The 25,868-nt window shown below is 37.7% G+C and overlaps 1 protein-coding gene and 2 long non-coding RNA genes across 4 annotated transcripts; 1 reads left to right on the plus strand and 2 right to left on the minus strand.

The window, feature by feature from the left end:
• Nucleotides 1-3,441: 3,441 nt before the first annotated feature.
• LOC122079002 lies at nt 3,442-5,168 on the minus strand. The gene is made up of 2 exons (XR_006140250.1): nt 4,734-5,168; nt 3,442-4,639 (listed from the first exon to the last, which is right to left on the minus strand). It is a non-coding gene; the product is annotated as an uncharacterized LOC122079002 (long non-coding RNA).
• A 222-nt stretch (nt 5,169-5,390) lies between these two features.
• Nucleotides 5,391-9,144, plus strand: LOC122078788 (peptidyl-prolyl cis-trans isomerase CYP38, chloroplastic-like). 2 transcript variants are annotated; one of them, XM_042644916.1, is made up of 7 exons: nt 5,391-5,742; nt 5,863-6,141; nt 6,231-6,430; nt 7,114-7,349; nt 7,595-7,737; nt 8,603-8,674; nt 8,755-9,144. In XM_042644916.1, the coding sequence occupies exons 1-7, from the start codon at nt 5,455-5,457 to the stop codon at nt 8,980-8,982; spliced, it is 1,446 nt and encodes a 481-aa protein (XP_042500850.1). In that variant the 5' UTR covers nt 5,391-5,454; the 3' UTR covers nt 8,983-9,144. The 2 variants fall into 2 exon arrangements, with proteins under 2 accessions (XP_042500850.1, XP_042500851.1); XM_042644917.1 differs by having other exon boundaries at nt 5,392-5,742; nt 5,866-6,141.
• Nucleotides 9,145-13,640: 4,496 nt separating this feature from the next.
• On the minus strand, nt 13,641-16,393 carry LOC122078249. Its single transcript, XR_006140016.1, has 2 exons — nt 16,178-16,393; nt 13,641-13,860 (listed from the first exon to the last, which is right to left on the minus strand). It is a non-coding gene; the product is annotated as an uncharacterized LOC122078249 (long non-coding RNA).
• Between the last annotated feature and the right edge of the window lie 9,475 nt (nt 16,394-25,868).

Genomic DNA, 25,868 nt, shown 5'->3' on the forward strand with positions numbered 1-25,868 from the left:
ATTTTGAAAAAGAAGAAGAGAAAGCACTGTGAGGGGCTTAACTTAAGGTATTGGTTTGCTAACATGCAAAAAGATTTGACCAATAACACTCAGAAAACACCAACGAAAAAAGGGATCAGCACAAAAAGAAAAAATATACAAAGAAAGAAGTAAAAAGTTCACCTTGCATTTCTTCGCAAAAAATTAATATACCCTGGCACAAAGAAAACATGTTAGGTGGTATGTCTTCAACTTTGATTTTAATTTGTATATTTAATTTCTTTTGCCCCTTGTTGGGTTACCGCAGAGCTATTCAGAGATCAAATTTTTTTCATAAATGAAGGCATTAGGCTCCATATGCATATGGAGATACCTTTTATATGTTGTTGTTTGGAGCTGTTTAGATTGTGTGTTCTCAGATACCTGATTTTCGTATCTTGGAATGGCTTTCTATACTTGCATCAATCATGTCCTCTTATGCTTCCATTGGATTTGCACTTGGCTTTGCCAAAGTAATAGCTATGAGTTTTCTTTTGGCATGGAGTTTAAGCCTTGTTCACCATGGCCACCTGTATGGATATCTAACAAAATTTGGTGACTGGAGTATGGTAGACCATAGTTATCTTGTAGAAAGGCTAATCTACAAATAAACAAAGGAATTGAAGTCTTCTATCATTTTTCTGTCCATCAATTGATAGGCAAAATCAGATCAATATCTTATATATACAATTATATATACGCCACATGAATTTACTTAGACTTTTGTGTGTGTGTGTGTGTGTGTGTGTGTGTGTGTGTGATTGCTTTTTTTTTTGTTTCTTTCAAAAGGGGGGGGGGATATCCCTATACTGGATAAAATCTTCACTCCTGCTATATAATGTTATCATCATCATTCATCATCCTTTTTCATAGTTAACATTGTTCCCATTATTGGTTTTTATTTCAATTTCTTTCCTTTCTAATTACAGGAAACGGAAGGGTTGAGGGGAGCATCTCTGGAGTGCACACTGCTACAACATCTCTAAAAGTATGGAATGTCTCTCAAGCACTTGGAGACATTGCTTTTGCATACCCATACTCCATAATTATTATTGAGATACAGGTTAGGCTTGTTTCCTTCTGAATTAAGAAAAGATGCTTGAGGCTAACTCATTATTTGAGAAATTTAACTTGTAAATTATGCAACATATATTTTCTATTCATTTAGCATTTTGTGTCATTCTTTCTTTAAGTATGAAAAATCTCACCATAATTTGATTATTATCTACAAATTTAGATAGTTGCATATAGTTGGAGCAGATATTAATAGCAAGGATGTATTAATATCTGAATTCATATATGATATCTAGTTATATGGGTAAATATCCAAAAGGTAGAATACAAATTTTGCACACATCTGAATTTTAGGCCATTCATGTACATTCCTGCCTTCAAGGAACAGAATAATTGCTGATGAAAGATTTAAGAGGAACAACCAAGGTTCTAAAACTCAGGAGCAGTCATGGGATCGGCCAAGGCCGATACTATTCTGATACCATTCCAATCGGCCTGGATCGGATCCAATGTTGAAGAAATACATAAATGGATGGAATCGGTCCAATAAATTAGGAGATATGTTCCCAGCCAAGTCCTTCCCTTCTAAATTCAACCTAACAACTTGTTGTTGATGATGGTGGCCACATGTGATCCTCACTTAGTTGCATAAATGGATGGAATCGTTCTAAGAAATTAGGGCTCGGTAAGGATCATCATAAATTTGTTTCTTGAACTCTGTCAAAGCAAGTTGATCTGTCTCATTCCTTACGATCTTTCTACTACCAGTGACTGATTCTAGTAGCATCAATGAGCTCTCAAAGAAGAGAATAAAAACTAGAAGCTGAAGTGCCGCCATCAGAATCAAAATTTGGGGTGCAAATGCAAAAACAATTTAATGTAAGTTTGAGATGAGATTGGTAGGAAAGCTTCTCTGTTATATTTATTGTCTATGAGGAACAATTCTAGGTCATGTAGGAAAGTTGATTTCACACTAACTAACATCTCATTCCCATTCCCATTGGTGCAGCCAATGGGAAGGCGCACACGAGGATCTTCAGCACAATCTTTTCACATCCGTTTTGTCTACGTATAGACACACACTAGCAGGTGGCTTTCTTTCTTCCATTAATTTTTTTAGGGTTGTATGAAAAGAGAGGAAAAGGGGAGAAGTGAAAGTGGGCTTCAATATCAACAGCTAACTATAAGCAGCCAAGGTTCCTACTAACTTGTACCTTCTTTGGAGGACTTTTTCTAGCGCAGTTGTGTTACGTGCCTATATCTTACATACATGGCTCAAGCATGGTTTCTTATCAAGGGTATGATAGAGAATCATTTGAGTGATGTAGTTATCTTGTGGTTATTAGCATTGTACATGAGAAGTAGTTTTAATATGGTATTAAGTAATAGAGAGTTATTTTGTTTTTTGTTTTTTTGGTAGAATAAGGAGTTATTGAGTCGTAGTCATACTCATAGTGGAAAGTTATTTGAAGTAGTGGATTGAGTACGAAGTTCTAACCACCTATAATTCATATTTGTAGACAATAATAGGAGGAAGATGGATAGATTTGAAGTCCCTAATTCTTCTCTTATGAGAAAAGAGTTACAACTCCCTCCTAATCAGCCAACTAAGTTCCTAAACCTCTCTTCATCTATTGTTTCTTCTCTCCATCAAAGTAGATAGACAAACTGTGCACGTACCAAGCTGGCTCGAGACTAGTGCAATAGAGCTTAGCCCCTAGGAGTTTTTCAAGTTTGAGACCTCCCATTCCTCATCTAGTCTAGGATTCCCCCCAACCATAATACCTTCTTTTAAAACATTTAATTGATATCCATAATTAATCCATGATTAAAAAATGATATAGACATGTCAACAGATGAGACCCAACAATACTTCTAATTTTCAATCAAGCAGAAATTTTCCTTCACTTGTATAGAAGGAAGAATTCCTTCACCAGGGAACGACTAGTGAGTGGCCCTCCTCTTTTCTTTTTTGAAGATTCCAGCTGCCACTAACAAAGACGGAGGGAAGGAGAGAAGCTCAAGAATGCCCAAAGTCATTTGAGGAACATTTTAACTCAAGATTTTTACTAGAAAATTAACTTATAAGCAACATGGTTGTTGATCATAAGGAAAGCAACTTTAAGGAAGATCCTCACGAACACATACAAGGTTGGAAATGTTGAACCGTAATGTGTTCACCATCAATCTCTCTCCTGTGACCATGGAAAAAGGATTTGGTTAAAAAAAAAAAAGAAGGTCCATCCAGTTGATCAAAAGTTCTGAAGGAAAAAGAGAGAAAAAAAAAAGAACCATGTCAAGAACTTCTTTCCTTGTGTATGCCTTATTTGTTACTAGAATTAAATCCTCCACAACAGGAATAGAAACCTCTTCATACACACTAAGAGGTTTTGAGAAGGATAAGAAATATCCACTAATCAGATTTTGACATTTTCTATGTTGTTTGAATAAATACAAGTATTCCCTTCAAACCACCAGCCCTTATTTTCATTTAAGAGTTTTCAGTCTTGGTGATTAAAGAATTCAGGAATGAGGAAAGAAAACAAGAAAAATCAGAAGCAAGGAAATCGCTCCCCATAACTATACTAGTTGACTTTTGTAAGAGAATCCACATTTTCACAGATTAGTTTAAAGTACTTTCTAGGACTACAAGTCAATGATTTTTATTCTATTTTCAAAACCTTTTTAGTTTATAAGCTCAGTGTCACTGATCCATCTTGGTAGAGTCTTCTTTCTCCATGTCTGATGCCTACAAGATAGGTCACAGAGAAAAAAGAGAAGACAATGACCGGTTTCTTCAGAAAAAATTTCCTTGTTTGGGTTGATAGAAGGAAAGAAAAAATAAAGGGCATACTGTATCAGGTGGACAGAATGTTCCCCCCATCCAATTTCCAGAGGGACAATGCAACTAGTGAGAAAACATTTTCTACAGATTTTACAAAACAAACTGTTTACTTATAAAGAAGGCTTCAAATGTTCGGGATAAAAAAATTTATCATTTCCAGTGCCATCCAGAGGTATGTATATGTAAACCCCTTTCCACCGCCACACTCAGATTCTAAGCATGAGATCCCAAAATCAGCTACCTGCAGACACATACTTCCCTGAGTAGTAGATTTTCTGATTTAAGGTCCCTGTGGAGTATCCAATTGATATGATTTTTAGAATACAAAAATCCACACTATACTGATTTCCAAGTTTCCATCAACATGAAAAGGTCATCTCCAAGAATCATTCCTTGTTGTAAGTGTCAGTCAAAAGGCAGACCGCTAGATTTTTGCCCTAGTTTATGAGATCGATTACTTGGTGGGAAAGAATAAGGGACGGAAAACTGAAAACTGCAAACCCTAATTCATGGTGAAATTCTGAACGTACGTTTGAGAGATTACCCGGCCTGCAATTTTCAAGCAGCGACCGATGGGTTCAGCCAGGGCGGTGACTCAGAAAAGCAAGAAGATCAGTTTTCATCCAGTGGAAAAAGGGGATGGGTTCAGCCAGGGCTGTGGTTCTCGTCACCTCGGAGGTTTCATCGTAGCCTTTTTCTCTCTGTTTCTCCCATCCCGTCACTCTCTCTGCACCGCTTTCTCCCCAGCACTCTCCCCCACTCCTGCTCTATGCTTCTCTCACTCAGTTCAAATTTAAAGAAACAGAAAAACAGGAAAAAATTAAATCGGAGAAAAAGAAGACCCGTTTTTCGTCACCTGAGAGAAAGGGAGTGGCTCGCGGTGGGTTTGATCACCTTACTGCTGCTTCGTCAATGCCTTGTCTCTCTGTCGCCGTCGCCTCTGCATCTCTCTCTCTCCCCCATCCCGTCACTCTCTCTGCACCTCTTTCTCCCCAGCACTCTCCCCGCTCCTGCTCTCTGCTTCTCTCCCTCGGTTCAAATTTAAAGAAACAGAAAAACATAAGAAAATGAAATCGGAGAAAAAGAAGACCCGTTTTCCGTCACTGGAGAGAGGGGATGGCTCGCGGTCGGTTTCATCACCTTACCGCTGATTCGTCGATGACTTCTCTCTCTCTCTTTCCCTCGCCTCTGCATCTCTCTCTCTCCTCCCATGCTCATACATTTAGGCTGAAGTCGCTGAACCGAAATATAGCCGTTGTAAGATTCAAATGCTTTTTAGATCTTCAGCAAAAAATACGAAGGTCGGTTTGAAGCTAGTACTTCGGACCTCGGACCTCGGACTTCGGACTTCGGACTTCGAACTTCGGATATCGGAGTTCAGGTTTTGGACTTTGGACTTTGGACTTCGGAGCACTATTATCTCGGCCAAGGACTATTGAACCCCGGTCTGCCGCATGGCAAATGGGCAATCTGCTTCGCTACTCATTCTTGAACGCAAAAGTGATTCCCTACATCTTATCCAGAGCGTGCGGCCGACCGAATTCCAATTTCCATAACTGGTGTTATCCTATCCAGAGATGTCATGTGCTCCCTTACAAGTTTCGCGTTGTCCATCCTTACAAAGCTTGAAACCTTATCGCTCTCTTACTGGCTCATTCTTCAGCTTCTGCACAGTCATTTCCATGGAAGCATTTCTCTCCTGCCATTACTTTCCTTCAATTGCTACCTCCAGACGTTTCTTCCCATCGATCTCGACTACAAGAGGAACCTGCTTGAGTGATAACCAGAGGTCTCTCTGGATTCGGCGTTTCGGACCCAAGTGTTCTTCCGGCAAACCTTCTGGTTTTCTTCCAGACCACGAGCAGGTAATATGAAATTTCATGACTATTTTCAATTTCTTTCACCTCCACTTGTTCTTATCCTATAAGAATTTTCTTCGAGCAATGAATTTCTTGTGTGAGCACTGACCCAATTTGGTCGTTCAGCAGAAAGGGAGGTCCTTCTCGTTAAAGGAATGTGCATTTTCTATAGCACTGGCAATCGGACTGGTAACAGGGGTACCTGCTTTGGCTTATCCTGCCAATCCGGTCTTGCCTGATGTTTCAGTGTTGATCTCCGGCCCGCCGATTAAGGACCCAGGGGCTTTGTTGAGGTATGCCCTACCTATAGACAATAAAGCTATCAGGGAGGTTCAGAAGCCTCTTGAAGATATTACCGACAGTCTTAAGCTTTCTGGGGCCAGGGCTCTGGATTCTATCGAAAGAGTAAGAAAGCCTGAGTTTCTTATGATATTTAGTGGTTGGTTTCTGTCGAAAGAGGACCTAAGGATAATTGTCTGTTTTGTGAATGATAGAATGTGAAACAGGCATCTCGGGCACTCAAGCAAGGTAAAGATATGATTCTTTCAGGGGTTGCTGAGTCAAAGAAAGAGCATGGCAAAGAATTGCTTGACAAATTAGAAGTTGGAATGGAGGAGCTTCAACAGATTGTAGAGGAACAGAAGAGGGATGATGTGGCACCTAAACAGAAGGAGTTGCTTCAATATGTTGGAGGGTGAGTTGGATCATCTGGGTTTTCTACATTTTTGTGTTTAAAGGAATGCTATATGTTTGTGCTGTAGGTGAGAGTAAGTTCTCCAATATCTGTATTTTACATTTCTATTTCGTACCCCATCCATGTTTTATGTGCCTTCATGGTCCATCCTTATTTTGCTCTTCTTTCTATAGCTGTCCTTCCTGACAGACATTATCTTCCTTATAGTTACACATGTTGATTTTTGTGCATGGGTTCCTAATGTTGTTTCTTTGAGGTAGAAGAAGTGCTCTCTCTCTCTCTAGTGTCTTGAGACTCTTGACAGGGTGGCAGTGTGGTGGGGTTTACTAATCGTTGGTCAATCATATTTTCATCTCCACCGAGGGGATATTTTTGTTTTTAATTTCTTGGTCATTTACTTATGTATCTTCATAATCTTGGATCCATGTATAGTATCAATTTCATGAATTTGATCTCTGTTATTATATAAGGTGTCTATTGGTGGATTCTCAACCAAGTTATCTTCGCATTTCTTTCATGCTTCTCTTGGAACTGGTTTTTCTTGTTTTCAGAAAAAAGTGTATCTTACTTTGATGTTAAAGGAAGAAGGGACTGTAGAAATTAGTCTTAAAAGAAACTTTTCTCATATATAACCTTGTCATTGACTGCAGCTGAGATCTTCCTGGGGCATTGGGTTTCTGCAGTGTTGAAGAGGACATGGTGGATGGTTTCCCATATGAAGTGCCTGAAGAGTACAGAAACATGCCTCTTTTGAAAGGAAGGGCAACTGTGGACATGAAAGTTAAGGTTAAGGACAATCCTAACCTGGATGAATGTGTATTCCATATAGTTCTGGATGGTTACAATGCCCCAGTAACTGCTGGAAACTTCATAGATTTGGTGGAAAGGCACTTCTATGATGGCATGGAAATCCAAAGAGGTATTAGAGCTTTCAATTAAATCCTTTGCTTTGTCTAACTAGCTCTGCATAGAAAAACTTATCACGGAGGATAATATTCAAAAGATATTGACAATTGCCTTGTGGAAATTATGCTTGAAATTTTTTTTGGGAAACAAATTATTCATGATGTACTTTTTCCACTGCCTCATGTTGTATTTTAATTAAATTGGGATCTTTAGTATATCTCTTAAGAGTCTTAAGAGTTTTGATTGGATTTTCTGCAGCGGATGGCTTTGTAGTTCAGACGGGAGATCCTGAGGGACCTGCAGAGGGTTTCATTGATCCTAGTACAGAGAAGCCACGTACAATACCATTAGAAATCATGGTTGATGGGGACAAGACACCCGTATATGGTGAAACATTGGAAGTGAGCCTCTCTCTCTCTCTCTCATGCACCACCCACTCAACAACTCAACTAAGCCTCATCCCAGTTCCCAATATAGATTTCTCAAGTGATACTTATCAGAAAAAAGAAAAATAAAATCTCAAGGCACTTCAAGTGCTTAAATCTCCTTGCACTTTCACCTCCATTAAAAGACTTAAGGGCCCGATTGACAACGTTTCTGCCGTTTCTGTTTCAAGAAACGGCACAAACATAAATTTCCGTTTCTTTGTAGAAACAGAAACGGAATTGAAGGTGTTTGATAAGTCATGTTTTTAGAAGTCGATAGTAACCAATGAAAGAATGGCCACAAGTCGTTTCCAGAAACGACGAACTTGTTTCGCTTAGGTCGTTTCTTGAACCATGAATAAGTAAAAATTTCTATTTCTATTTCTGAAAATAGGTGAAACGAAACAATTTTATCAAACGCTTTTTACTCCATTTCTGCTGTTTCTGGAAACAGAAACGGTAGAAACGCGTTTCTTGAAACGTTATCAAACGGGCCCTTTTTTTTTTTTTTTTTTTAAATAAGACCAATTCTTCTTTCTTCCTTTTTTTTTTTTTTTTTCCTTCTTCTTTTTTAGATTTACTGATCAGTCTAGGCGTGAAAGTGGGATCAGTCATGACCCACTAATAAACGAGTGTAGTTCTTGAAAGATCGAATGCATCGTCAGTTTAGTGATTTCTATTGCTTTTTACAATTATGGATTCTCCTTAGTTGCCAATTTTATCTGCCTGAAACATGTTAGTCTAGTTTTATGTTCACATATTTACTATGAGTCCTAGATTTTTAGTTCGTGAATATGTGTAGTGTATGATCTTAGTGAAACTTATCATTAAATATGTACAGGAGTTGGGTCGATACAAAGCTCAGACAAAGCTTCCTTTTAATGCATTTGGAACTATGGCCATGGCCAGAGATGTGAGTGTTAAATTTCCGAAGAATGGTTCTCTTTGCTAATTTGGTTTAAACTGAGTAGTTCTTTGTACTTTCTGAGACAGGAGTTTGAGGACAATTCTGCTTCAAGCCAGGTCTTTTGGCTCTTGAAAGAAAGCGAACTAACTCCTAGTAATGCCAACATATTGGATGGTCGGTATGCGGTATTTGGATATGTAACAGATAATGAGGATTATTTGGCAGATCTCAAGGTTGGAGATGTTATACAGTCCATTCAAGTTGTCTCTGGCCTCGATAATCTTGTCAACCCAACCTACAAGATTGCAGCCTAAATCTTCCTCTGATCTTGGAAGTAGATTTGTTGTTCAGAGAGGTCCATGACTGGAACACCAGCACACCTGCACTTTTGAATTCATTAATTCTGTTATGTTTCATTTTGAGAGATTATTTAACATCAAATTCAGCGTGGTTAGCATTGGTAGCATGCTTTGTTAGGTCATTTGTTCATTGCCCACCTATCTAATTGAATACTTAATACAAGTAAAATGAAAAAGAAAAAAATGTTTTTTTTCTTTTGGGGGGGCGAGTGGGGGTGGTTGGAACTTGGAAGGTTTGGGTAAATTGGATTTACATTTATATTTTTAATTAACTAGTCTATATCACCCTTTATTTATCTGATTAGATTCCACGAAAATATTTCACTTATGCCATGTTTGTTTTACCGTAAAATATGAGATAGAATTATAACTTGTATTTTTTTTATTTTTTTGGTCATTTGGATTTTTTTTTATTTTCAATGACCAGAAAACACATTTGAAAATTATTTGAGTGAAGGAAATAATCTAGCCATATAATGAGAGTGGAGTTTCATGGGTGTTAAAAGGATCAATGATCAAGATTCAATCAATCTTTTAATAAAACAACATCATGTCATTCTCTTGCTCTTAAGCTTTACAACCCCCAAATAAAAGGAGGTGAAATAAAAAGAAAAATGTAATATTCATGGATCATGGTGAATTTAGTAGATTCATCAATTGTATGGCAAAAAATGATGGAAATTGGGTTTATTCTCTATAGAATCATTTATCCATTTCATTGGTAAATTTTCAGCCCCATAAGAGTATAGATAGTCAAAATCATGGTTAAATATTTTTTTAAAGAGAATTTTGACTTATACGTAATACTCATTTTTTGTTAAAATTTGGCAAATAAGCCATTTATAATATGGACTTACCTATTGCTTGCGAAGAGGTGAATTGTGAACCTCTCAATGTTCACTAATGTTGGTGAATCTCATTAGGACCAAAAAAAAAAAAACCTTCAAACTTAATGGGAAAAAAAATTGTTGTATTTGTTCGTATTTCTTCCCATTGTATTTGTCGTGTTAGGATTTCTCTTTTGATAAAGGGATTTTTTTATTGACACCTTCGTAACCTCTTTTTCATATTTCTCGAGCATTAAAATTAGGCGTTACAAGCCAGGGGTGGTGGCCTATTTATAGAAAGTGGGATGGAGCCAGGAGAGTCGAAGAGGGCTCCACAAGGAACGGGAAAGGGGGTGGTGCAAGGTTGGAGAGAGAGAGATATTAATGGTCCATGGGGATGAGGTTTGATTTTACATTCCCACACTTGTCCATGGCAATCCTAGCTTTTTAATGATACAACTCCAAAATAGCTTGAAAGAAACCCATTTTTATGCTTCAAAGCAATGACTTTTTGGAATATAAAGGGCAAATTCAAATGCCAAATGGGTTGAAAGCCTTGACATGACTGCCTGAAAAAAAGTTGAAATCAGAGATGGGTTCGCTTGATCAATCAAGGTTGAAAAGGGATCATCCAATGTTTATCTGGGTGTCAACATTCACACTCAATATAGCAAAATAATAAACCAATTGGTTTTAAATTGCTCGTTGCAAATCTTGTCAAGTTGGGTAGATAGTGTGACGGTGAACATGGGAGAGATAACACATGCGATATTATAATGCATTTGAGCCAGCTTTGAATTCAAAGAGTGCTTTTACTTTTCCTTTAGAAAGACAGGTTGAACAAAAATCCACCCAAAATTCAAAATATTTCTATGGAGGACTTTACATAATGGGATTCTAGTTAGAGATGCCTTGGGCAAATGGTTGGATATCAATAAATCATGTCTATTCTACAATTATCTGACTGAAACAATAAATCATCTTTTCTTACATTGTGATTTTACACCACACATATGGATGGCAGGACCATTGGGTCTATGATTGCATAACCTCAACACATACTTTATTAATCAGGTGGTAAAGTATTTTTTTCTTTCACAAAGAATTATCAACATCCGATTGTAATTGGCTCTTTAATATTTTTGCAATTACATCTACTTCATTTGGAAACACAAGAATGATGTTTTGCTATCTAATGTGCCACCTAACCCTTTCACTATATTAAGAAACATTCATCAATGGATCAATGATCTTAATCTTTATTATGGAAGACTAATTGCTTATGCTTTCCTCCATACAGATGGTCCAACAAGCATGCAACACCGCTCTGCTCTTCCTTTTTTGACATATTCAATTTTAGTTTGTGTTAATACATCTAATATTTTACAATCAATTTCAATCGGATCGAGATCCTCTACAATTCCCAATATTGCAATTCTTATGCAATGTTAGGTGCAGAGCGCAACAGTTGGCGCCATTGATGGGGACAGTCAAAATAAAAAGAGAGGTTTGTAAGATATTCTATACCAATTTATGTTCGATTAAATCGATCTAAACAAAAACACAGATGATCCAACCCAAACCTGTACGGTTATTATTTTGAATTTCAAAATGTGAAACCGCCCGTCTCTACTCTTTCACTTCCTCTTTTCTTCTTCATTCTCGTCCTCTCTCGTCTTTTCACTCTGTTCTATCTCTTTCAAACCTCTCACTGGAATCTCTCTTTCATGCCATCGCTCTCTCTCGGTTATCTTCTGTTGGTAAACAGTATTCGAACTCCTGCAATTGAGGCTACTGAGCTCGAAGTGCAGGCCTATCGTACACGCTCCTGATTCTATCAGGAACTCCTGCAACTGAGCTCTATCATACACGCTCCTACAACTGAACCCTAAGGTGTGATCTATGGTTTTTTATCTTGTTTATTACCCCTTTTTTTATTTTTGTGCTACAGAGGAATCTGTCATCTCTATCTCTCTCTCTCTCTCTGTCCGTTAAGCCCAGAATTTGTGAGCAATTTCGAGAGGGTGACAAAGCCCCCTGGTTCTATCACCTGCGCAATCTACACTATCTCATCGAGGTTCCTGCAAATGATTGGTTGAATCACCCCACTGTTATCATTCGCGAACCCTAAGGTATGAAGAACCGCCCTTTTTTTTTGGTAGATTTTTCTTGTGTAGCAGAGGAAGGAGTCTTTAGCTCAAAATGGGAGAGCCCCTGGGATAATGCCCAGGTTATGGTGGTTCGAGTCCACCAAGACTCTAAACAAAATACAAAAAGGGTTTTAATTTTTAGTTATTCTTGGATTTTTGGATTAGATCACTGAGTTTTTAGATCTGCTTTCATTTGCTATATTTAACGTTGTGTGTACATGTTAGAGTAAATGCCCATTCGAGTATGCAAGGGATATTGAATTAGATCTGCTTTCTTTTGGTCATGTTCCAGCTTGCTGCCAATGTTTTTGTCTGAAAATGACAGCTTGAGCTATCTCATGTTTTTTGGATGGTATTATGTGGTTTCAAATTTATTCAGCTGACGTGTTGTAAAAAAATTTACACTTGGAGTTGTAAAAAAACACCTACTTTGAGCTTCACAGGAGTTACAGATGAACCAAGACGGATCACCATGACATATCATTTTATTTTCTGGGTCTCAATATGAGTTCTGTCCTGTGGCTAGGACTTTTTAGTTGTTACTTGCTGTGTTAATAAGATGGTTATGTCCTACTGTTGTGGAGTATTCCTGAGGTTATAAGGGAGAAGGGACTGTTTTATGTATTATTGAGTTGCTAAAAGTTAGTTTTGTATTCTGCTATCAGTCCTGAAGTCAGTTCCCATTGCGAGGGTGAGAGACTTTTTCCTTCTTCCTATGGATGCCCCATCTGAGTTTACCTACTGTGGCCATCTAAGACCAATTCTTTCCTCTGTTTGGGTAGTTGAATACTCCCTGAGATCTTAATTAAAGTCCCTCAAGTTGGTTTCTGTTCAGTTGTGCATCTGAATACTTAAAATAAGGATTGCAATACTGGTGATCTAGAGAATTCTGGCAGCAAGTTAAAGCTCCCATATCTCAAAATTCAATGCTGTACTCCATCCCCTAAACCCCTTTCAAACCCCCCCCCCCCCGGGAAGGGAAGGAAAGAAAGAGTAAAAGAGGCCATGTGCCTGGAGAGTGATTGAGATGCTCTGTTTATATCAACAACGAAGATGCCATATTTAATGTCCAGATCTTTGCTAATTTCTACATTCCATAAAAATGCTTCAATATTAGTGTTTTGCTTCTAATTCTTCCTCTTCTCCTCTCTTCCCACAGCTTTTAGCAAAGGAATCACATTCTTTGACACATCCGATGTTTATGAACCCTACACTAATGAAGTCCAGGTTGGAAAGGTTTATGCCTCCATGCAGGATCTCAATAGCCTGAGTGTTTATGCTTCTATCCTCCATGCAGTTATTTTTCAAATTTGAACAAGAAATGCCTCCAAATATCAATGCTAAGAACTGAAATTTAATATTTTCTTTCTACGAATTTTCCAAAATGACATCTGAAGCAATACATTTTCTTTTATGCTTTGTGGAGCTCCAAATAACATTTGGATCCCACCACTTCTGCAGTATTAACTATGTAGTAACCAAACCATGGTTTTTTTCACTTGTTTTCTGGTGGGGGTAATTATTTTTTCATACTTAGTTCTTGAAGGAGCATAATGGGGAGCAGATTAAACTTTAAGCATTCATGAGAGGATTTAAAAATTAAATAGAAAAATGGCTCCATGGGCAGCTTGAATCACAGCTATAATCTGTTCCACATATATAATGAAAAACTGAGAAAAACCAAGGTGACCAAACGAATAAAAAATTAATCCCAAAAATCCAAGAATCACTAAATGTCAAGAACAAGATATAATAAGTTAAAACCCTTTTGGTATTTTGTTCAGAGTCTTGGTGTATTCGAACCACCATAACCTGGGCATTACCCTAGGTGCTCTACCATTTTGAGCTAAATACTCCTGACCAGCAAAAAAACTTATTAGTAACTGTGAGATAAGATCAATAATTTTCAATAAATTGGTTCCAGAATGGTGAGCTAGTTGGAAATAGGATCTAATACATCACAAACTCAGTTCAGACGAAAGTGTTGATAGATTGGTTGAATCACCCACAAAAAAGCTCACGATAAACCCTAGAATCACTGTAGTACTTCAGACCAAAGTGTTAATAATCTATGTTCGTAGTATGATAGAGATAAAAGCTTGAAAATAACAGCAGCAGATCAGACCAATTCTATAGTTGATACGACCCAATTAATGACCTTGTAGGGTAAGAACACGTGGTATCCAAAGGAAGGACACATGTCAACCACCTGATAGAGGCTGTAAGAATTCTAACCACGTGAGGAGAAGATACCCGAATAGGGAATATTCTATTCGGGTATCTTCTCCTCAGGGGGAATAGCACGTATCTGAGTAGGACATGGGAAGATAAAGAGGTGGACCTGAGGGGGACTCCCAAAAAGGAAACCCTAGACCCTAAGCACTATAAGAGAGGGCCCGAAAGGAGGGGAGAGGTAGGTCAACACACCATTACTCTTGTGAAAACACTATTCCGCCGGTCTCTAACTTGGGCGTCGGAGGACTAACCCCAGGGATACCTCCGGGCCTTTGCCTTTTGTCCTTGTGCAGGTTTAGCTCTTCTGGCGGATTTTCGGCGGTAACAGATTGGCGTCTTCTGTGGGAACGACAGTAATGGTGGGGAGAACCTACAATCGTAAAAAAACAAAAGCAGCATTGAATATAAATATGAATGAGGGAGAACCTTCGGAAGGGCTCCCTCCCTCAATGGACATCAGGGAAGAACAGAGAAACAACGATCTGGAAGGTTTCGTGAGGGACCAGCGCTCGGCCGGACATCTGGTGCGTAGGGATAGCGATCCTCCCCCTCCTAGGTTGTAGGAATATGTGACGAGGGAGCAGTTCGACGCCCTTCAAGAGAAGTATGACCGAATGGCCGAGACAATGAAAGAGGTCTCCAAAGCCGTCTCTCATAAGACCGGCGATGTTAAAATATATTAATTGCCCCCCAGATAAAATACGACGTTGAGAACTATTTATTGCACATTCTTGTAATGTTTTATTTATCTTTTCATTTTTCAGGTTAGCTTATAAATATGAATACATTTCCTTGGGAATTTGATCTTTGAAATCCATAATGTCATACTACACCACCATTAATGTTCTTGTTCTTTCCATCTGCAAATTCTTGATGGGGTCCAAGTGTACATCAATAATGTTCATATTAAGTGTATTGAAGAGAAAATTTACTTGACACTTTGGTTGCTCTTTTTTTATGTTGCTGTAATTTGCTTTTCCTTTTTCATTCAGATTTTCTCTTGTATTTTTGATTTTTTTTTTCCCCTCTCTTTTTTGGATTTTTTAGCTATAGTTGGTCACAATGGTTATTTTTCAAGTGAATATGATATGTTAATACTAGTAGGTTGATGGATATAAAACTGATTTTTATTTGTTTAAACTTAAAAGAATTCTATGTGAGACTTCTATATTGATTTTAATTTGATCTGTTTTACTATGCTTTATTATGTTTAACTTTTGATTGACACTCCCAATTTTCCAGTTTGTATGCATCTGGAAAATTGGGATAAGCATAGGGCTAGGGTAATAGGATAAACCTATTGAACCAAATCAACATGCCAAGAATAAGCTTCTTATCACCTATGTAACCAATTAACAATGAAGTAGAATGGGGTGTAGGGGGAGGGGTAGGATAGGTGGTGTAGAGGGGTAGGATGGGGAAGAGTAGGGGCAGTAATGTAGAACTCGGTTGACAAGCAAACCCAATTCCAAACTGTAGGATACTTATCCAAAGAACATCCACAAACAGTCCAACAATGGTGCAATAAATCAGACTAGAAGGAGAACCAAAGATAGAAGGAACCAAGCTATCGATCTATACATATGGTATTCTCTGATCAGATCAGTGAACTGATGTAAAGGGCTTAACAAGGACTGAAATAGATCCAAACTAACCTAAATTCAAAAACGAAAGTAAAAGGAAACAACAGGATTTCAGACAAGCCTACTGATTCCAGTTCTGGGCAGATTAGGTCACTAAAAGACAAGACTAGGGAGATTTTTAATAACTCCCAATTGGCTGGTCAGAATTGGACCAGACTAGGGTCGAGTCTCATAAAGGTATTGGGGAAGGTTCGACCTTGTTTTCAGCCAAAACTGATGGTGGAAAGTGACTCAGGGAAGAGGGAACCAATTAAGAAACTAATGGAAATCAGGGCTGCACTGTAAATATGTGTACCTGGTTTGAAGGAGGAGCAGCAATAGATCCTTTGACAGCTTGGAGAAGAAGATAAAATCAAAGAGAGGACCTCTCAGGCTTCACGCCGCAGAGAGTTAGCTTCATCACACACCAGCTCTACAGCCTTGATTAGACACAAGACCAAATCTCAGTAGAAGAAGCAACAACAGCAGCCATTAATTGAGTTTGTCAAATCGTTGGAGCTGGTAGCCTTCATGCTTGTATTCGTATTTAAAACAAAAGGGGGGCAAGTCCTCCAATTTATCTAGTCTAAAAATTATAAACTTCTAATTGGTTGCCTAGTACCTTTTAGAGGTAACTTTTTTTTTTGGATGAATGGATAAAAAATAGGGAAGAGGGGGGGGGGAGGGGAGGGGGAGGGGGGAGGGGGGAAATACAAAACAGAGGAGCTGAATGATATAGCCCTACAGGGTGGGGTAAGGGGAGCATAAAATGGAATTAGGGGGACCCGAGGAACCAACAATAAGTCTAATTCTCGAGGAATCTGCAATAGTCTTATGGGGGAGAGAAGCCAGCTTGGAAGAGATGTTAAAGTAGATTGCCCTCTAAATCTTGTCAAAGGATCTGGAGTTGGACATCCATCTACGAAGGTTACGCTCCATTCAAACATGGGAGATAGAAGCTCCGAAAGCCAACTTGCCGGCAATGTCGCAAATAGAATTACTAGAGAATGTTATATCAATCCAGTTCCACTCTCTTTGAAGAGTAAGGGGAAGTCTCTGAGCAGACCAGCATTTGGAGAGGACGTGCTTCCAAATATGAGAGGAGAAAGGGCAATCAAAGACGAGATGGTTGGCATCTTCCATGCCATTCCAAAAAAGGTAGCAAACTAAGGAAACTGGAATATGGCGATAAATGAGAAACAATTGGGTGGGGAGGCAATTGGAGAGGGTTTTCTAGACAGTAAGGCTATGGAAGGGGATGTGGCCACAAAATCAGACAACTCTATGCTAGGGGCAGTGGGGTTGGGGGACCGGGAGTGATTCCAAGCCGAGGAGGAGAAGTGGCTCGAGGGGAAGGGGACCAGATAGTTCTATCAGCACTAGAAGGGGGGAGGAATGAGGTTGATGGAATGCAGGATGTTGGTAAGGGAGGGAATAAGATGGATGGACTAAAAGCCATTGGAGAGGATCAAGGATACTACCGCGTCTATGGGGATTCCAGAAGAGTTGACCTCTTTATGACTCACAATGAGGGAAAGCACACCCACAACATGCTAGTTATCTAACCAGAAGAAAGTATTGGCCCCATTGCCGATGATGGATTTGATGGCAGTTAAGGAGGATCTTACGCCATACCCAAGAGGAGTTGGGATTGATGCGACAAGTCCAGAGGGAATCATTGCTAAGGAGGGAAGAGTAGATCTAGGACACCTAGATTCCTGAGAGCTTGGAGACCACTTTCTAGGACAACTTGAGGTTGGCCGTCGAAATGACATCCTTGATATGCCTAATGCTAAGGCCTCCTTCTCTTTTGGGAAGGTAAACGAAGGACTAGAGGATGGGGTGGAGAAATTTGGAAAAATCAAAACCCTTCCACAAGGAGCAGAAGAAAGATTCAATGGATTTGATGATGGATTTGGGGAGCTGAAAGACTCCAGACCAATAGACATAAGAGTATTGGAGAACTGATTGGATGAGAACCAGACGATCCACGTAAGACAACAATTTGCTCTTCAGAAGTTGAAGCCTCTTGCAAATTTGGGAAAGGATAGGGGCACAATGATGAGCAGTTAGCCTAGACAAGAAGAGGGGAAGGTCAAGGTAATTCACAAGAAGAGAGCCGATGGAGAAGCCTGTGAGCTCAAGAAGACATGCTTTAGAAGAGTCCGAGACGCCCTCAAGGAAGAGGTGGGATTTGGGCAAATTGATATGGAGGTCCGAGAGAGATTCAAAAAGATGGAGAGAAGCCATGATAAAAGAGATGGAGCTCTAATCAGCTTTAGAGAAGATCATAAGATCATCAGCGAAAGCTAGATGGGTAAGATTGGAAGCTTTACATTTTGGGATGGGGGAGATGAGCAGATTATCCATCTGGGCTTGAATGAATCTGGACAACCTCAAGGGAGAGACAGAACAGGAAGGGGGAGAGGGGGCAGCCCTGGCGGATGCCAACATAAGAGGAGAAGAAACCCGTTGGGGAACCATTCACGAGGACCGAGAATTTGGGGGAGGAGATGCAAGCATGGATCCAGTGAACAAAGGAAGGGGGAAAGGACATGGATATGAGGTGTTTGAGATTTAAAAAGTAACCGCAAGCATACGGATCAGTGTAGGTAATGGGTCAAACACAAAGAGAGCATCCACTTTATTTTCGGCTTCTTAAAGTAATGCAAAAGTGAACTAATTAATTATAGTGATCTACTTCTAACTACTGCCCTAAACCAATACATCTAAGGATTTAAATAATCAAACCATGCAGATAAAAAGTAACTAAAATTAAAAACTAAAAATAAAGAGGATGGTTCTCTGGCTAGGAGGGGCACAACCAACGCATTCACTAGCCGTGAACCTTGGAGGAAAGGGAAAACAATAAAGTAAAGATTGAAAGTAAAATCCTAAGTTAAGAAAGGAAAGGGTAGTCAGAAGAGGAAATGAATCACTTAGTAAAAGAGAAAATGAATGATATTCTTCCATGATCTCTCTCTTTCTCTCTCTGCCCTCCAATAGCATTTAACCGTTGATTGACTAAAAAAATGTTATAATTGTTTATCATTGTTTGAAATTTAAATTTCTATCTATAATTGAAATACATTTTTTGTTTGATGTGGATGTTATGTTCTCTCTCTCTCTCTCTCTCTCTCTCTCACACACACACACACACACATACTAGCAAAAACATACAAGCAATTGCACGTGTTGTGGAAAATGCAAGGGTGGGTGTTTGTTAGGACATGATAGAAATGGTGAAAATCAAACCAAACGGTCTAAACCTAGCCCATACATTAAATAAAGCAAAGAAATAAAGAAAAAAATTGGAAATTATTGTCAAAGAAAAATAGGCCTCATACCCTATTTAGGAGTAGAAAATAGATTCTACTTGAATGCCCAATTGGAAATGGTATATAATTCATGAATATTCAAAATAAATTGATAAATTGCATATGTACCATACAATATGAATATATAAGGAGCAAGTGAATTTCCATTTATTACAATATGAACTATATAAAGAGCAAGTGAATTCCATTTATTACATAAAGGATCACACTTATGCCCAATCCCGGCATATTGATATGACAAAACTATATTGGTCTTTTTATTCCAAACTCTGTCTGATGAGTGATTAAATATTCTTGAACAATGAATATGTTTTAGGGTTGTGGGGCTCCATAAGCAAACTCATACGTTGTCCAAATTGCAAAAGAAATCACAAAACATGAAAAAAAATATTTACTATTGATTATATAAAAGGATATCAGTTATCTTAAATTTGGCAAAGAAATAAAAGATTTACTATTGATAAAGAAGAGAGAGGAAGGAGTGTCGACTAAGCGAGAGAGACTATCTTACATTTGGAAAGTATATAAAACTTGCTATTGATAAAGAAACTAAACGGAATTAGGGAAGGAAAAAAGGGTAGAATAGTCCAAGCCAAAGTAATTTAGATCACATAAATGAAATTTTAAATAAACTATTGCCGCCTCAAGAAAGACAAGTATAAAGAGATGAAACATACATAACTACCTATAGAATGAGAGAGAGGATAAAATTGCGACGTAGCCACACCTGATGACCTATAAAAGCGCAATCTGAAACAGTTTGTAAAATGGGCAGACATATGAATAGGCAAAGCTTTATGTAATGGTAGGTGACAAAGAACCTCAAAGTAACTATTGTAATACGGAATAAGGATACATTAGATGAAAAAATATAGAAGTGACACCTAACAAAAACAAATCTAGATACACACCTTAAATATGACAAGGAGAACAGTTGTTAAAATCATCAAACCATCTTTAGTTTAAAACCTGGAAATAGAATAAATCAGGAAAAAACAATAACAAATAATTAAATCAGGCTTTCATGATCGAAGAAAAGGTGATAACAAATTCTAACCTGTTCTGAAATCGATTACAACTGATTGTAGATAAATTGATCTGAAGCGGCTAGGTGTTTTGGATAATTGGAAGAACACGCTGATCGTGAAAAAGGAGAGAAACCAACCTTAAATACAAAATGCAAGTAAATTACGAACCACGAGGAATTCTCCAACTTGCAAGCTATAATATGAGAGAAGTCTCACTCAAAGCTGCAACTTAAGAACCTAATAGCATATCGTGAAATCGGCCAGAGAAGAACTGTTGCAAGCTATCCAAGCACTTGAATATATATTCATTTGAGGATCTATGTGAATGTGAATGAGAGTGAATGAAAGTGGTGAGAATTAATGTGAGAGAGTGGTGACTTTGAGATAGGAATGAATATGGGTGTTACAAGGGGGGAGGGGGAGAATTTCTCCCCTCCACATTTAGGGAAGAGAGAGTGTGAGTGTGTGAGAGATAATTATGGAGATAATTTTTTTTTTTAAATAATTATGGAGAGATGTTAAATGGGGGAGAATTTCTCTCCTCCACGATTAGGGAAGAGAGAGTGTAAAAGAGAGAGAGATTGAGAGATATAATTATGGAGAGAATTTTTTTTTTTTAATAATTATGGAGATGTGTTAAATGGGGGAGAATTTCTCTCCTTCACGTTTAAAGAAGAGAGAGTGTGTGAGAGGGAGAGTTTGAGAGAGATTATTATAGAGAAATTTTTTTTTTTTTTAATTCTCCCCACGTTTAGGGAAGAGAGAGTGAGAGAGAGTGAGATAATTATGAATTATGGAGGGTAAAATTTTTTTTTTTTAATATGGATAGATCATGCTCTCTCTCTCTCTCATGGCAGCCTACGCATCACGTGTGCACACTAAGACATATACTATTTGTTAAATTAGTAAAGTTTTATGGAGAGATTTTTTTTTTTTTTAATTCTCCCCCACATTTAGGGAAGAGAGAGTATGAGAGAAGGAGAGGGAGATAATTATGGCAGTGGATAATTATGAATTATGGAGTTTTTTTATTTAATTCTCCCCCACGTTTGGGGAAGAGAGAGGGAGAGAGAGAGAGAGAGAGGGAGATGGAGATAATTATGGATAGTAGATAATTATGAATTATGAATAATTTTTATTTTTAAATATGGAGAGATCATGCTCTCTCTCTCTGTCTCTCTCATGGCAGCCTACGCGTCATGTATGCACACTAAGACATATTCTATTTGTTAAATTAGTAAAGTTTTATGAAGAGATTTTTTTTTTAAAATTCTCTCCCATGTTTAAGGAGAGAGAGAGAGAGAGAGAGAGAGAGAATTATGGATAATGGTTAATTATGAATTATTGAGAGATTTTTTTTTTTTAAATATGGAGAGATATTAAATGGAGGCATTAGTTGTAATTTAAGTAGTAAATTGGGGCATTTGGGCCAGATGGTAAAGTTTGTCAAAAAACACAAGTACATCTTTTTATAGAGTACATATATATATATATATATATATAGAGAGAGAGAGAGAGAGAGAGAGAGAGAGAGAGAGAGAGAGAGAGAGAGAGAGAGAATTATAACACTATAACAGGAAGGTAGGAATCGAGGAAGAACAGTAACAAACTAGTACGTTTGACATGATAATACCAACATTGAAAACGACAACAATGATCCCAACAAGAATAGACCTCTTACTAGTGGTGTGGAAAACAACAAGGAGAACTTATGAGGGGACATAACAAGAAGTAAGACATGATATCTCCTTCAACCAACAATAGAGGGTTGATGCATATATTGGGGTGGGTAGGGGGAGAGTGAGATCAATCCCCATGTTGGTGCATGGTATTTGTTATGTGCCAAGTAAGAGATGCCACGTAGTCATGGGGAGAATTCTCTCTCTCTCACGAGTTCTCTCTTGAGTGGAGGGTGGAATAGTTACGAATGAGAAGTTACCTTTATGTAGTTATACGCTAATAGTTTTATTGTAGTGGGATTAGTGAAGAGTGGGTGGTTTCTATAACTAAGTAATTACTTAGGCTGCGTTTGATAATTTTTCTGTTTCAGAAACGACGTTTCGTATCAAAAATGGAAATCTCAGTTTCTGTATCGAAATGTCATTTTTTTTTTTAGCAAAACTGGAACGACGGAACTACCTTTTGTCGTTCCGTCAATTATCATTTCTACTTTTTTTTTTTTTTTTCACTTTTTGTTAAAAAAAAAATGAAACACACCATAAATGCACCAAACGCTTTATTCCATTTTTTTTTTTCGTTCTATGAGAACGAAAAAACTCCAGAAATGCTTTTTTGGAACGTTACCAAACGCAGCCTTAGTAAGTATTATCTCTATAATAGTTATAGTTTCTCCTTCAACCAAGTGTTTCCTATTATGTTTTTGTTGTTCATCAATCTCCCCTGTGTAATTTATCTTCTTTTTTTCCTATTATTTGTCCACTGGATTTGTGTTTGTGTGCCTACGTGGCACATAACACTATTAAGACATAAATTTTCAACCATTGGGAAGGAAGATCAATTACCTTGAGTTCCATATCCGTAGTATGACATAATAAACACATTTGCAATAATGCCTAATAAACACATGAGAGAGGTCTTCTTTCATAATCAATATTAGGGTTCTTAGCCTTAATTCCCACAACCTAATGAAGAAAGAATACTAACAGTTAACGTATAAAACCCTAATTAGTATAAGGATGTGAGAGGAGAGAGTTTTATGTCAGTGGGGAGGGGAAGAGAAAAGCCACAAGCTCCCCCCAATTTAATATAAGAGAAACTTTTCCTCCACTAGTAGAGTAGGGTTCACCCAGGGTTCACCCACTAATCTAGAATTATTATTACATTGCCCCTAATGTATGAAGTCAATAATGCCTTCCCCATTGTTCCCAATACCCAAATCAAGACACCCAAGCCCATAAGACAAGGGATTCTTCATTCACCATGGGTGAAGGAAACTGGCCCCTTTTAATATATATTCACATTATCATTAGCTATTGCATTGATTTTTCTCATTGCTAAAAGGGAGAGGGTTCTCTAAGCAAGTAGGGTAATCTACACCGTGTCACATGATTTTTTAATTATTATTTCTATTTAAAAAAAAAAATTGATGGGAGGTGGCACAATGTACACCTTATATTGAAAGAAACTTTTCCCTATTAATGGAGCTTCCCTAATGGAGACCATCTCTCTCTCTCTTATTGGTTTCTTTTCTCCTCCTTCTATAGCTTTATAATTATGATACAACAATAATTTTAATTTAAGTACCATGCTATTAAAGAATCCCACGTAAGGAAGATGTAAGATCCCATTGGGATATTTACTTCTAATATATTGGATAATGTCTTTAATTCTCAATTAAAGACAATTAACAATATGTACATCAAAAGTAAAGTAACATTTATTTCTATTAAAATAATAGTTAATACGATCTAGTTCCTCCATTTCAACAATTTCTCGAAACAATCATCATGTCATGGCCCTAGGTTGTCTTAAAGTGCATATAGAATATGCACTATTGACTGGATCAATAAAAATATTTTAGAAGATATTTATAAATAAATATTAAGGCAATATACATGCCAAAGGGGTAAATCAGTCCTTTTATACCCATTATTTCCAGGCATAGACACACACTAGTGGGTAATGTTCTTTATTCCTAAACATTAATACATTCTTTATTCCTAAACATTAATACAAATTAATAATTTCAAAATTTTTGTTAGTTGTTTACAAAACATACCACTGGATCTTTGATCTTATCCATTACATGGTATGCATTTTGTTTTCGACATCTTTTTCATACACAACTTTACATCATAAATCTATTGTACCAATATATGATTTGAGAAACATCAACTATAATACATCAGAACCCATAATGTCTAGCTACTACTGTAATACCTCGTACCAAGTTAATCTTGTAAAAGTACTTATTGGTATTGTTAGGTATGGTAGGATTCGGATTTCGGCGAACATAGAGATGGGCATGCTTGTCCAAAGGTGAGGTTTTAAATTTTATTATTTTATATACGGCTTTAGGTTGCTAAGAATTTTATTGGGAGTTATGATAAACTAAATGTGTATGTGCTTTATTAAAAATAGAGTAAATTACATCCCCTCTCCTGTACTTGGCCCGTATTGCAACCCACCCGTGTTTTCAAAAATTACACCCCTCATCTGTACTATGTTGAATCTTACAAGTAAACCCACTTTGTTAAGGTTAAACCATTAGGTTTTTCCAATATTTCAATAATATTCATAATACCTTTCAATATTGGAGTTTGACTCTTTCACCCTTTCATAATTGTTCCCACCTCATACATATTCTCTCTTCTTTTTTTTTTTTTTTGTTAATCTCTTTCTTCTCCGGTGACGGTGAGCCCTCATCTCCTTCTTCCGCAAGGTTCGAGGATTGACCAACCCTAACCGGCGATCTTCAAGCAGCGAAACATGATCTTCAAATTACGAAACCCATTATTCAACTTCAAATACTCGCAGCAAGTTGGTGCCATAGGATACTCGTTCAACTCTTATTGGTGATGTAGGAGCAATTCCTTGGTCGTTTTCCTTTTTAATTCCCCTCTCTCTCTCTCATTTCAAGGATTGGTGATCCATATCCCTTTTCCTTATTCTTTTTCTTCCTTATTTCTTTTATGTTCTTATTTCTTCTCCAGTATTAATCTGTTGTCCTCGCTAATTTTCATTGCACATATTTTGTTGGGCGGTATTACCAAGCTAACAAGAGGACCTTATTGACCTGTAAATCCAAGTCCTATGTGCCTAGCCCTTGAATCTTTCCCTATTGTGAGATTGCTGTTTTCCACCAGCAATACATTTCACAAACTAATTTTTTTTGCTAACTAGGAACCTTGAACCTGTTCGGTTTTACGATTCAGGCCCTAAGATAAACTCTAGTTACATGCAGTCACATCTAACCCGTGTAACACATTAGTCGTGACGAGACTTGAACTAGAGATGTCTGTTAATATACAACGCCTCACATTGAAGAATTGAGTGGATTTGGGGATTATAAGAGCAAAATAAGTATTTAGATTTTATGTGTTTTACTTGAAGATATGATAAGGCAGAATCGTGTTTTAATTTGAAAACTAACATAACACTAACACCGTCGGCCTTGTTGGAGGGGCAAGTAACTGTTGAAAAAACTTGGGGATCCGTAAGAGCAGAACCAGGGGAAGGGATATAAATTCCTCTAAAAATTAATTAGGATTTGATGTATTTATTCCTGGATTGTTTAGAGTAAATGGGTTTTATTTAGTATTTGAGTATTTTGGGTTGGTTCAAGGAGAACCAATGGACTCATTGAACCATTGGGTTCATACTTGGTTCAAAAGTTAGATCATAGCATGGGTTTCAAGGAATAAGAAGATAAAGCAAGGGCAAAAACGTAAAGTTTACAAAAGGAGAGTTGTAGATGAGTCCAGTGAATCTTCACTTTTTATTTTTTTGGATTAACGAAAGAGTATTTATTAAGCGTGAAGAACATCTATGAAGTTATATGAATCCTGAATTCACAGAGTGGATAATGGCCAATATAACCTGTACGCCTAGATAAGGCCTAGTAAATCTTCACTTATGTGAAGCGGATACCCCAATTCACATACCTTGGCTGGTCAACACC

This window comes from Macadamia integrifolia, chromosome 5 (genome assembly GCF_013358625.1).
Source record: "Macadamia integrifolia cultivar HAES 741 chromosome 5, SCU_Mint_v3, whole genome shotgun sequence".
In the NCBI taxonomy this organism is placed as follows: domain Eukaryota; kingdom Viridiplantae; phylum Streptophyta; class Magnoliopsida; order Proteales; family Proteaceae; genus Macadamia; species Macadamia integrifolia.

Excerpts from the sequence above, each read along its gene's own strand:
- LOC122078788 (XM_042644916.1), top strand. The coding sequence starts at position 5,455 with ATGTCATGTGCTCCCTTACAAGTTTCGCGTTGTCCATCCTTACAAAGC. Across the intron at positions 5,743-5,862 it reads TTCTTCCAGACCACGAGCAG|CAGAAAGGGAGGTCCTTCTC; the intron begins GTAATATGAAAT and ends TTGGTCGTTCAG. Across the intron at positions 8,675-8,754 it reads CTATGGCCATGGCCAGAGAT|GAGTTTGAGGACAATTCTGC; the intron begins GTGAGTGTTAAA and ends TTTCTGAGACAG.